The 13,677-nt window shown below is 38.0% G+C and overlaps 2 protein-coding genes across 4 annotated transcripts in view; one reads left to right on the top strand and one right to left on the bottom strand.

The window, feature by feature from the left end:
* LOC121719390 (NACHT, LRR and PYD domains-containing protein 12-like) overlaps positions 1-13,677 on the bottom strand; it is a 705,660-nt gene that overhangs the window by 593,453 nt on the left and 98,530 nt on the right. The window lies entirely within an intron of this gene.
* LOC121719547 (vicilin-like seed storage protein At2g18540) lies at positions 8,680-13,045 on the top strand. Of its 3 annotated transcripts, none has more exons than XM_042105280.1 (4): positions 8,680-8,868; positions 11,344-11,427; positions 11,609-11,695; positions 11,986-13,045. In XM_042105280.1, exons 1-4 carry the CDS (start codon positions 8,787-8,789, stop codon positions 12,723-12,725), a joined length of 993 nt encoding a protein of 330 aa, XP_041961214.1. In that variant the 5' UTR covers positions 8,680-8,786; the 3' UTR covers positions 12,726-13,045. The 3 variants fall into 3 exon arrangements, with proteins under 3 accessions (XP_041961214.1, XP_041961215.1, XP_041961216.1); XM_042105281.1 differs by lacking the exon at positions 8,680-8,868 and adding an exon at positions 8,887-8,948; XM_042105282.1 differs by lacking the exon at positions 8,680-8,868 and adding an exon at positions 10,430-10,597.

The following is a 13,677-nucleotide window of genomic DNA, read 5'->3' as shown; positions in this document are numbered from 1 at the left end:
TCGTGGATAAGATGAAGGGTTTGATAATGGAAGGCAGTGTTTCCCACAGAATTGAACTGTATTTGTGGGGGTAGGTGAAGGGGGGTTCTGTGTCGGAGTCAATGAGATAAAGAGCCTATAATTATACAGTTATACTTGCCTTGCCCTACAAGTCCATATTGACAAGTAGCTGTAATGTTATAGTGTGCTAACCTCCACAACCCAACAACATCCTATTCTATTATGCTAACCTCCACAACCCAACAGTATTCGAACAGTAATGCTTAAAGTGGGATTTGAACTCTCAACCTAAGGATCACCAGTACAAGGCATTATCCCACTGAGCCACTGTCAATCCCTCATATTGGCAAGTCACATTCACATGGTGAAAATGTGTATTGGTAAACACACAACAAGGAAAAACTCCAAGCATACATTGGACAATAAAACGAAGGGCTTTCCTAAAAGAGTACACCTGAAAACTTTTTGAAATTCTGGGGCAATTGGACATTTGAAGAACACTAATGGAAGAAATTTAAATATGACAGAGTTAATAATGCAGGCGCAGCTTGATCATAATGCTCTGATTGGGATTTGAACTCTTAACCTAAGAAAAAGCAGCACAAGGCATTATCCCACTGAGCCAATGAAAATCCTACAAGTTAGCCAGTCAAATTCACATGGTGAAAATGTGTTTTGGTAAACACACAACATCAAGAAAAACTCCAAGCATACATTTGATAATAAAATGAAGGGCTTTCCTAAAAGAGTACACCTGAAAACTGTTTGAAATTCTGGGGCAATTAGACATTTTTCAAGAAGAACACTAATGGATGACATGGTAAACAAAGAAGTTCCCCTTTATGCCATAGTGTCTTGCCATTCTGATTCTTGGAAACTGATGAGTGTGAATGTTGATTGCCTGATGTCATTCAGGTGCTGTTCAATGTGAATCTTAAATGACCAATAGCATGTGCAGCTTAATCCTAAAACGTTGAACTCTCAACCTATGAAACAGCAGTACAAGGCATTATCCCACTGAGCCACTGACAATCCTACATATTGTGTAGTCACATTCACATGGTGAAAATGTGTGTTGGCAAACACACAACATCAAGAAAACTTCTAGTATACATTTGAGAATAGAATTAAGGGCTTTATAAAAAGAGTACAGATCTGAAAATGTGCACTGTTAATGGTATCCACCTAATGATGGTTGTATGGTTGTTATCCAAGAAAAATAAATTACTCATATAGTAATATAGGTGATATAGGAGAAATGGGCTGAGTGGTCAAACTTTATTGGCATATATCTCTGAAATGGAACAACATATCCAAATTATTTTGATAATTTTTGTGAGGCTTGGTCTAAACATTGTCTGTGAGAATGTTGGTGAAGATTTGATCATTTTTGAAGCTGTTTATGATGTTTGGCTTTCCTCTGAAATTGTGGCAAAAGTAAACATTTTTAGAGCATAAGACCAGGGTGAAAAAGATGCATCTGAGTTTAGAGATTAATATTATGAAAGAATTTTGAGTCTAGGTCAATCTGGTAAGGAGAAATAAGCATGATTAACATTTTTTTACAATAGCGCCATCTTTGGGTGCAGTACCCCAAATTTTGGGTTATGGGTAGAGGGGGGTACTGGTAACTATACCGGAAAATTTCAAGAGTTTTGGAGTTACGGTTTAGGCCGCAGTATGACTTTTACAGAATTTTGGCCAAAAATGAACGGTACAGAAACAATAGGGGTCCTGCAGCTAAGCTGCTCGGACCCCTAATAATGAAAGTGCTTAGATATAAGCTAACTTCCTGTAACTCTAGCGCCCTCTAGTGATCAAAGGTAAGGCCAAATGTATTGTGTGTCCTCAGGATGAGGACCCATGTTAATATACCCAGTTTGGTTTAACGGGAAGAGTTTTCCTAACCTGACCCTAGCCAGATGAATTTCGTTCCGCTTAGCTCCGCCTAGCTTCACTCACATCCATCTGGGACCTCTTCCATTGAGAGTGATTTCTGCAACCGACTTTATGGTTCAGCCAATCAGGACGCAGGGCGGGAGTTTCATTGATGTGACATAGCGTAGAAGCGACTGTGAGACTGTTATTAGCGTCACGGGTTGGCATCGATGTGAGTGGTTGAAGTAGCACGTCAATAGATGATGGACAAGTGGCTTATTCAATCATATGCAAGCATTTTTTGATTAGGCCCAGCCTTCTGAAGCAGCACTTCAATGGATCGGTTCCAGATGGATGAGTGGAGCTAGGCGGAGCGAAATTCATCTGGCTAGGGTCAGGTTAGAGTTTTCCTCCTTTAAAAGGCAACTTTTCTTACCGTGTTAAAGTTAGTTTTACGTTTAACATTCATATAACATCCACAATTAACACAGCTGTACAGTATGGAGATTACTTTCCCTCATATGGCCTTTTACATCCAACTTTTCCATTTTTTTATGACGTTTTAGCATTTATTTAAAATGCCACAAGGCTGTATTTAAAAAAAAATACTTTGCATGATTTTTTAGAATGGTTTCTTATTTTAAAAATACATTATGCTCCTTGGCCAATAGACTAGGTTCACAAAAGGCTCTTCCTGTATGGTCATTATTTCCAGCATCTTCTGTTATATTTTGCTCCTTACATCTTCACTCTGAATTCAAACTCCCCGTTAACAGCATCACGTCACTAACCACAGCCATCTAAGATTGCACAATCTCGTATTCACTCTGTTGGATATCTGAAGCCAATTTGTCTACTTAGGTACCGTACATACTCAAATTATGACCGGGGTCTTAAGACAAAGCACAGGGCTTTATTTGGGGCAGGCTTGTATTCAACACAGCCCTTTACTTCTTACGTGAGTTTTATTTTGAGACATGCATTTCTTGGAGCAGCATACTGGTAGGCTATCAAAAGCATAAGATTTTTGGTTTGGTTTGGGATTTAATTTACTTTGATTTGTTTGATTATTGCTAAATGTTGGGACTGATGGGCACTGAAAACATTACACTCGGGTAGCGGATCTGTAGTTCAATGGAATGAGACATAAGAAACTACAAATTTTACTTGCATCTTATGTCGCAATACACCGTACTTTCATAAAATCATGCAACATATTCTACCTTGTCTGAGGACATGTTATTTGCAAAGCCGGTGCTGGATAAACAAATAGCGTGCCTGCGACACAGGAGAAGTTATAAGGTGTTGCTTTAAGATAATTGTACCTTCTCCCTGATGGCAGGAGACAAAACTCTAAATGGGGTGATTAGTCTTGGCCAGAATTGCTCTCTGTGTGGCTCTGACCTCATGCACACACCCAGTGCTGATGAGGTCAGTGCTAGTTATCTTTTGACAGGCAGTAACAGTTCTACCAAGTCTATTTTTGTTTGTAACACATACCAGCAGATCACAGGGAAAGTTAAAAAAGGGTTCATTCTGTATATTTTGCTTATTTTGTATATTTTGCTAAGTAGAACATAGCAGACATCATAGACATGTTAACCAGGTTAAAAGCTTGATTTTCACCAGAGGGGTCTTTAAGAATAAACAAGTTCTTTTTTCATAGGCTAAGCCCCAAATGTTCTTTTACTTATGCAAATTAATCTCACTGCTTTCATAAACTATTTGCATATTTACATGGTTGTACAATGAATTTCCAGTGTACTGAGTACTAATTGTTGCACAGAGTACTCTTGGGTAATGGAATCAATGCTTGAGCTTTTACATTACAGTTTTTCTCAGTCGCTTTGGTCCAGTTCTCAGATCAGAATTGAAATTCTCAAAACTGTTGTTTTTACATTTTCAATTGATAATGTCATGTGGGTCAAAATGCACTTAACTGGTTCCGTGCTGAATAGTCCTACCCCATGAAACAAATTAGCCTTATTTCATCGCTTGAGTCATTATTTGCAAATGTGTTGAACTAGCTGCCATAGCTAGATGTCATAGTATGTCTATCATATATGTTATCTTGCATTGGCAAACGGCTGTTAAAAATGAGTGACCCCAATGAAAAAGTATGTATGCATTTGTAAAAGATCATTTCAGCTGTGCTCTGAAGGTGATGATGAGGACAATGTGCATCCCAGTTTCATTAAGCAGGGAAAAAAAAGTTCTTGAAGAAAAACATAATTACAAATTTTGAATAGGTGTTTCAAAATTACACTTGACCTTATGTCATTATTGGGTGCCTTTTACTTTAAGAATTGTAGTCTAGGCTAATTTTCTCTGCAAGAACCTGTAGATTTTTTAAGCGAATAAGAAGGCATCTCCGTTTTTTGGAGTATGCCAACATCCATGTAAGTTAGGTTATAGTGGAATTTACTTGTGCATAACGCTATATGAGTAGTTATTATAATTTACTTTCTGTCAAAAAATGTGTGATTTATGACACCTGTTATTGATATATGGCATCCTGTACCCTTCACCCCAAACCATTTTATTTTTATGTCTGTGTGTATATATATATATATGTATATATATATATATATATATATATATATATATATATATATATATATATATATATATATGACATATGCTTTGCTAGAATGGGAGGATTTTTTCCCCATTGGAATCTGTTCTGTTGGGGAGCCTTGTGTTTGATGGGAGCCATGGTGTGGGTGTGTGATTAAGTTATTGTGTGAGGTGTTAGATGTTCAATCTTTTCTGGGTTAATTGTCTCCCACGAGCAAACCCAGCACTGATTACTGATTTGACAGATTTAGTATTGACCAACAATTATTTTCTCTTAGAGGGCGACTATTTTTTACAGATTAAGGGAACAGCTATGGGAAGTACTATGGCCCCTAACTATGCCAATCTGTACATGGGTTTGTTTGAAAATACCTTCATTCTCGATCCACTAACAAACCCATATTTCGGCAACATGTTGACCTATCAGCACAATATAGATGACATTTTTCTTATTTGGTCAGGCACTGCAGAGACCCTGGAGAAGTTTCATCAATACATGAACTCCAGCAACAAGCATCTGCAATTTACATTAGAATATGACCCAGAAAGAATTAGTTTTCTTGATGTAATGGTTATCAAGCATGAGCCAAACTCAAACCCTTTTTATAGACAGTGTTGTTCCTCACATGCATTGTGCTTCCTTGACACCCCCCCCCCCCCCCCTCACCTTTTCTTCTATACTATTTTTTGCTATATTGCATTTGGATTGGGTAGTCCAGGACATGGGTTTCTGTATTGCTATGAGATTTATTATTGTTTTATTATTTTTCTGATTATATTTGTTGATGGTGTGGGGATGACCCTTGTAAAGAGATGTGGGTAACCGAATATGTATAAGTTTATATCCCTCTACTCTGTGCAAATTAGGTGTTTTATAGGCTGTAGATCTGTTAGCTCTGAGCCATGAAGCGGCAGCATTGATCTAACAGAGAGGGTTCTTTAACTGTTTAAATATGTATCAGTGTGACTCGTTTTCTATGTGACCTGTCCCACCTCTTTGTATGACGTTCAGATGTTAGAATAATTGGACTTCACCCAGCCCCCTACAATGGCTATATATACCCTTACCCTGCATCTGTTCAGGTTTACACCTGACGAAGACCAGAGTGTTCGAAACGTTGTATCACCCACCATTAAACTGGGAGCTCTAGACACAGTGTGCGGATATCTCTTCCTTTGTTTTACTTAGTATAGTATCCAGCACCTGTAGAATCAGTATAGATGTGCGTACACCTCTACACTTCAGGTGTTAGATGTGTCATGAGGTATGTGAAAACACGTGTAACTTTGAGAGAGAGAGGGAAGCAAGAGACGGGAAATACCTGGAGCCAGGAATATCAAAAGGACAAGCATTGTTGCCAGGAGAAGAGTCTATGCATCCCATCCAGGAATGTGTGTTAAGCTCTTTTTAATGTTTTATTATTAATGAATAATGAGAAGGGATGTGTGCGTGGGGGGGGGGGGGGTCGGGGGGTGGGTCCATATGCGTGAGAATGTCTGTATGCATCTACCGCACATACTTAATTAAACCTATTTCCAACCAGGAGTTAAGATTGCATGGGTATTTGACATTTTCCACTGTAAAGTTAACAGTTGTATTTTCAATAAATTACTGGTTATATGAAAAACTAAACATTTAATAGTATTTTGTTTACTGAAATACCATTTGAAAATACCCCCATTTTCTAGCCTCTCGGGGTACCGGCTATCGGTATTAGGGGAGACCGGGGCTGGTTGGAACACTTTTCACTCTCGGTTATATTTCTCCATCTTACAATGCGTTGAAATGGTCAAATTGTGATTAACTGAAAGCTTGGGATCTCAGCTACAAAATGTATACATTCAATGTCAACAAATGATCCCTTGTTTTGAGTTATATATGATTAAAGTGGTGTTGTGCACGTGTGCCAACCTGCCCCATGCACGGGGTTGGTTGGCACATAGTCGGGGTTGGTTGGAACACCTATGTTATAGTCCTTTGCAGTACTCCTTTTGGTTTTGTTTAAAGTGCTCATCTATATCACTGCCTGTAGGGCTTTGCTGATGTCTTTCCTGTGTGTTTTTCTTCAGTAGGGCCCACCGTCAAGATCAATTTGCTCCCTACCGATTTTTAACTTCAAATGTTTAAATTTGTCTGAAAATGTCTGAAATGCTTCCAAATGTAAAACTATGTTCAGTAATTACAATAACAATGTTAAAATAAAGATTGATGATGTTTTTATGCATAAAATACAAAGTTTATAGATTTGTCACAAAATAGCCATAGGGAATGTATGTGCCAACCAACCCCAAAATCAGTGTGCCAACCTGCCCCGCCCACATTAGGTCAAACTTTTTTGCACAAATGCTGTTAGCCTGCTAATATCAGTCACCTCAGGTTTTCAAACTTCATTTTAAATTATAGATGAGTCCCCTAGCAATCAATTATAATCAATCTTTTTTTTATATCCCTAACTATTACCCTTCTAGGATGTATTTAGTGGGAGGTGCATAAGGTGAAGTTTTGACACTACAAAATTAAAAAGTTGTTCTCACCTAAAGGGTTAATGACCTGGAGACCAGTTACATACGTGAGTTTACTCTACTCAATAAGGCCGTCAGTTTAGTGTTGGAATTTTGTTGCAGCTCCCTCTAGTAACCTGGATATTAACAGTGTTTCAACCTGCCCCTGTTCCAACCAGCCCCGGTCTCCCCTACTCGTCCCTCACCCCATGATTATCTGTCAGTTTTTTTTTTTTTTTGAGGAAATAAACTCCATTAATCTACCATTAAAGGTGCTCTAAGCGATGCCACACGTTTTTTTAGGCTAAAACATTTTATGTCACTTACTGCAAACAGCACCTAACCAACCACTAGCTGTCTGTGTCCTGAATACACTGTAAAAAAAAACACGATCTCTGTGGACAGCGAGGCTCCAAGAACGGCAACAAAAACAACCTGGGCAAACCTAGCCCATGAAAACATAACAAACTGTTCCAGCAAATCACAGACGAGATACGCGTTTAGGAGAGTTTCAATTGCACGGGAGAACCATGGGAGGGAGGGGGAGGAAGTAGCGAGCTAGCTCTCTGTTTTGTTTGAAAGTCAACAGAAGTGACATTGCCCAACATCGCTTAGAGCACCTTTCATTTATAATGTCATGCCTCCTCCCTCTTGTTTGTTATGGAGTTGTGCAATGAATAAAAAAATGAAAAATAAGACAAAATCAACTGAGCCATTAGAAATATGACCTACTTTATTCATTCCTAAAGGGAAATTGTAGTGCTACAGCAGTCATTAAACCACACATACATTGTCAAAATAATTAAAATAAAGTGAAATGGGAAACAGGCAGGCCCTTTAGTACATGTAAAAACAAACACAAAAAGAGTGTGAAAAGGAAACATCTGGAGTGCACACCTGTGCAATAAAAGAAAAGGCAGAGCATCTGAAATCAGCCATCTCAGACCACTGCAAAAGGGAAACACACCTCATGAACTGGGAAATAAAGAAAACCTGCTCTAGCCTGTGGCTACAATACATACACTCATAATTTCATAACTGCTTCAATAGAAAAAAATACCACCAGCCGCCACTGTTCCAGACTCTTCATTCTGACATTCATCCTGACATTCTCCAGACTTCTGAGGAAATGAAAGTGATCCTTATGTGACCTCTCATTAAGTTGACATCACCAAAAACATGTTGCCAACACATTTCTGTTTCAGTTTGTGGAAGTTGTTTACTGACTGTTTTTTTTCTAGCATCCAGTCTCCCTTAGGACGTCACATCACAACACTATGGAGTGTTGTTAATTCCCTCGAGTCCTGCATAGTAACCAACTTATGGAGAGGGCACAGAAAGGGTTGAGAGTGAGCCCTCACACACTTCTCAATTTCACAGTGGGACAGGCCTACGCCTTCATGAAGTTAGCTGAGGGATTTACTGCATCTGATTCAATACTTGAATACTGTACTACATGTACTGTATGCCCCTTACTGGTAATCAGTAGTCATAACTGAACTAAACGCCCTGTCCCCATAGAGCTGATAGAGTTAATTGTCTTCTGGCATATAAAACATTACACCATTGCACCTATCAGATGATCTGTATCAGATTTATAATTAATACAAATGAATGTATAAATAAATCATAAACACAGACATTAGCATTATCAAAAAACAAAATAAACAAAACATTGGTCCCAGAGTTGAATGACTTGTGGGTATTTAGGTCTCTTGTATTTTACATTTATTGGAGTCATTTTTGGAGTTTGGAGTTTAAAATGCTCCTCATTTCCAAACTTTATGTAGGCCAGAGATTGTCATCTGATTTTGAAATGAAGAGCTGATATGAAGGATACGGCCTCTCTCACACCCACAGAAGGAATCCCACAAAACTTGTTTGTGGTTCCCCGTTTCCTCGATCAGAAAGGTAGGAATCAAAACTTATTGAAGATAAATAATCCACAACACAGAGTCTGAATCAGTTTGTTTGAGACACAGATGAGTAAGGTAAGATAATATTCTGGGTTGTTTTTTTGTTTGTCAACAGCTTTTTTTATACGGATTCTGTTCATTTAAATATTATTTTCAAAATGGATTTCATGACGATGACATATTTATCTACATATTAGTTTGCAAATGGATAGGATTAAATATATAGATTATTGTTGATGGTCCCTGAATACTGTATTGTCTGGTTTACAGTATAAACTGTCAACTATTTGCCAATATTAATGTGCAGGAGTTCAGTGGTGATTATTTTATGGTATTATGGCGTGTCTAACAGAGTAGATCACAGGGTTATGTAAACAGTTATGAAAAACATTTCAAAGTTATATCATGTGCCATAACATTTGAAACTGATTAGTTTCAGAATTTCTCATCATCAAAATTACCTGTACTGTATGTGGAGAGCATAATTATAGTGATAGTTGGCTGAGAGTCAATTTAAACTTTATCTACAGTTTACAAAACAAGAGATACAAAGGTTGTATGTGTGACATAACTGATTTATTACACATTATAACTGAGTTATTACACAGCTCTTTGTAATGTTGTAGAATGCTCCATTCACTTGAATGGGCCTTCCCAACCTATGGAGGTCTGATCATTTTGTAAAACAGACCATTGCTATGTACAGACTGCTGTCAAGGAAAATGGGTTTTGTGGCACTGATTTATGTCTTTCATATAATTCCGCGAGTATAGGTTATTTGGCTCAGTATATGGTCGGAGACGGCCGTATTTGCAGATAAACATAATTTGTTTTCCTTTGTTATGCTTGGATTTTGTGAAAGTAAGTGAGAAATAGGCACTGTACATTTTAAAAAAGATGTTTCAAAACATGTCTTTTGGTGTGAGATAACTATCTAACCTTAGAAAGATAACTTAACCTAGAATTTTATTAGAAAGCTTCTTTAATCCAAGTTTGATAATACATAATGGATACATGAAAAAAGTGGAAAGGTTACAATTATGAAAAAATGGAAGATTACAAAACACATAATAATATTAAAATAAATAGATGTATATGTTTACTCTACACTGGACACGGTGGAACAGTGGTAACATCAACAATCGATTTGATTCCCGCCACTTCATTTCAAACACATTCCTGTTACGTGTGACACTTGACAACACGGCACACCCTAGAAACTGTGGTTATGTGGAAATCACCAAATGGAACTTTTTATCACAATCATATGCAAATTCAAGTCTTCACATCTTCAAATTGTATGTAATACTTGCATGGCAGTTCTACCAAGAAAACTGAAATACATGAGTATTTACAGTTTAAGCAAAAGAGAAAAATAAATTAGTTATATAAATTAGAATACATACAGAGGTTTAAGATGAGTTACAAGGTGTTTAATACTATTTTTTCAGGAATGGGATGGGAGACTTTTTATATCTCTTTGTTCTGTCTTGGAGAGTCTGTAATTGTGCTGATTGTCTGGCAGACCGAAGTCAAAGTCTCTGCATAATTAAGAGTTGGTAGTGAGAGGACCTGGAGGGCATGTTTGTAACTGATGTATGCTCTACCAATGATAATCCGGCAGGCTCGGTTTTGGACAATGATGCAGGTTTCCATGCCAAGCTGGAGAGACATTCTAGTGTGTGGGGTGGACAAAACCAACATAGATCGTCCCCAAATCTGATGTAGGCACACCAGATCTTCTCAGCCTCCTTAGACAGTGCAGTTTACAGTAGTTTAGTCAGGTCTTTTTGACAATTTATTCAATTAAAGAACTTCAATTGTGTCACTGGTAGTTGTTGACTAAGAAAAGAGGGACAGGTTTGAGTGTTACACTTTGTTGGATTCGTGCCATTTTGCTGTTTTGAACCCAACAGTCCAGACTGTCCAGTGTCACTTGGGGGGATGTTATCTTATTAGCTTGGTAGATATAGATAAGGTTTTAATCATCCACAAAGTTCTGACCAGTCTGAATGGCACTCCTGTTATGGCACTCTCTGTCTTCTGTTGGAAACAAAGCTGCACAGCCATGGCATTCAAGTGTGTCTGACGCCTAGCTGTGGGAATCGCTCCATTGCAACAGTGAGGTGTACTTTGTCAAATGCTTTGGAAAAATTAGTACTGACACTGCCTGACCTGACAGATGCTTTAAAGTGTGTCTTGAATGCTCACAAGGGCATGGGTAGAGGATCTTCCTGGCCTGCCACCAAACTGGGAAGGGTCCAGGTTTGAGGATATACAGTATAATTTTCGACCCAATCTCTGCGATCTTACTGAGCGGTGGGGTTAATAAGATCAATTGGGGGGGGCAGGAATAGCCGTTGCCTCTTTCCATTGTGATGGGGTAAGCCCCTCCTGAAATTATGTGTTGAGGAACTTGCCAAAGCAAGTTGGAGACATAGGGTTTTATTGAACATTTGCTCTTTCATAGATCTAAAGGTAAACATGAATGATGACACCAGATACAACCGCCTGGAACCAAAGGGTGTCATGCAAAACTTGAAGAAATACCTAGGTGAGTTTTCCTCATTTTTCACTTTTACTGTGAACATATCTAGATCATCAAGCCAATGTAGATATGTCTGATTATTGAATAAAATTCATCAATCTCAACTCTCACCATGTTGTGAATGCCTTACTATACATTATATTATATGTTGATATTTTACAATATACTGTTGTTGCTTCTTCACTAGGATCCATCACAAAATGGAAAGCATTATTTTTGGTTGTTTTTGTCAGCCTCTTCTTGATCCTCATCATTGGATGGGTCAAGTTCACTGGTAAGTTATTCCCTTTTGAACTGCTCATCAGGGTTAATTTACAAACACCATCTGACCAACAAGAGACTCAACAGAGTTCTACAACAGGACTGGTCATGTATGGTAGCTTAGCAACATGAAATAACCTGTTGTGATATGACAGGTCAGGATGCTCTTCATGTGGAAGGTTTTAGAAAAGGATCAAAGCAAGTAACTGATATATTGTCAACAGTGTGTGTGTGTGTGTGTGTGTGTGTGTGTGTCACCATTGTCATTAACAATGTTTTTAACAAGGTTTTCCACCTCCACAGTCTGTATGCGTGAGTCTGCAGCAATGGAGAAGAAGGCCTTGGAGAGGGAGAACAAACTACGGCAGGAGGCTCAGAAAAACCTCACTGAAGCCATTCAAAACATAACAGCTGAGGCAAAGAAAAATATAACAGATTGTATGAACAAGTCTGCAGAAAGAGAGAAGGCAGCCTTGGAGAGAGAGAGAACACAAAATATAACCATACAAGAGATGAAAGAGCAGATTGAGAACATCACAGTAATGGCAGAGAAAAGACTAAACACAACCGTAAAACAGATGAGAGAAGAGGCAGCAAATACCTTGAGTGAGAAAGTGAAGGGTATACGACAAGAGGAGGAGCAAAAGAGAACTGACCTTGAAAAGAAGATCAGAGGAGAGGAGGAACAAAAGAGAATCGACCTTGAAAAGAAGATCAGAGAAGAGGAAGAACGAAAGAGAATCGACCTTGAAAAGAAGATCAGAGAAGAGGAGGAACAAAAGAGACTCGACCTTGAAAAGAAGATCAGAGATGATGAGGAGAAGAAGATAATTGACAGTGAAAATAATATCAGAAAAGATGAGGAGAAGAAGAGACATGATCTACAGATGGAAAATGACAGACTACAAAATGAGATAAATATGTTCAAACACAAGGATAGAAGACCTCTTTGTAACACGGGTCACATGACTGCAACTGTACCCTATGCACTTGGAATATGTCTGGTATTTTTTTTTTGTTATCACCTAATGGATCATAGCTAAAGTTATTCATTTTATTTTCATTTGATTTTAAATTATCTTTGTTTGTTCAGTAATTAACTCCATCCATTCCGTTTTTTTATGTACTCTATGTATTTCTATTTTTAAAGATATTGTATCTTGTTGTCCATTATCTAATTAGCTCTTCTGCCCCCTGGTGGTACGTAAGTGTCACTGGTGAACAATAATGGTTTCTCAATCCTCTGCTCTGTCATGTTGAACAGGGAACAGTGAACAGGGAAAACAACAACAAACAATACAGATGTATGTGATTTATATAGAATTAAAATCGGTTAAAATAAACGCTTCTCATCATTGTCATACACATGTTTCTGAGCTCAACTCCTTACTCTCTCAAGTGGTCAAAAGATCATTGTCCTCTGCCATTCATTGGCTTATGCTCAAGATTGTACCCATTGGTAAATATGTTTTACTCGACTCCAGCCTGGTGCCTATACGGCCGACCTGCAGCTGTTATGTGGGACTATCCTTTACCAACCCCAGTCTCACTCATGCCACATTGCTTGATCAGATTCATAAATAAAATTTAAAAAAAATAAAACGAAGACAGAATGATCTCAGCCATTACATAGATGACTTACTGTAATTTATTCATTCCCAAGCAGAAATTACAGTGCTACAGCAATTATTATGCATTGGTGTGTTGAAAATTCCTAAACAAGATCAGAACAACTAAAATGGTCATAAAATTAAGGGGATGTTATAAAAAAAACACATATATTGTAAAGGTATTAAATGCAGTTTCACTTCATTTATTAATTTATTTGTTTTGCTTTGGAGCTTTCCCTGCAGTTGTGGAGTACGGTAGTTGGATTTTAACTGTCATGAATACCACTCATGACAAGCACCCTTCCCCCATAAGATACAGTTAAGAACAAAATGATTCATACCCCTGGCAAAGATTGATGTATTGTTGACCAGTATGTTTGTTCTG

Source organism: Alosa sapidissima, chromosome 9 (genome assembly GCF_018492685.1).
Source record: "Alosa sapidissima isolate fAloSap1 chromosome 9, fAloSap1.pri, whole genome shotgun sequence".
NCBI classification, from domain to species: Eukaryota; Metazoa; Chordata; class Actinopteri; order Clupeiformes; family Clupeidae; genus Alosa; species Alosa sapidissima.
Note: the sequence above shows the minus strand (reverse complement) of the source record. Positions and strands in the feature narration are given on the sequence as shown.

What these genes read in the sequence shown, in the direction of transcription:
- LOC121719547 (XM_042105280.1), top strand. Translation starts at nt 8,787, where the DNA reads ATGAAGGATACGGCCTCTCTCACACCCACAGAAGGAATCCCACAAAAC. An exon ending in CCGTTTCCTCGATCAGAAAG is followed by an intron (nt 8,869 to 11,343) that starts GTAGGAATCAAA and finishes GCTCTTTCATAG; the next exon opens with ATCTAAAGGTAAACATGAAT. An exon ending in AAACTTGAAGAAATACCTAG is followed by an intron (nt 11,428 to 11,608) that starts GTGAGTTTTCCT and finishes CTTCTTCACTAG; the next exon opens with GATCCATCACAAAATGGAAA.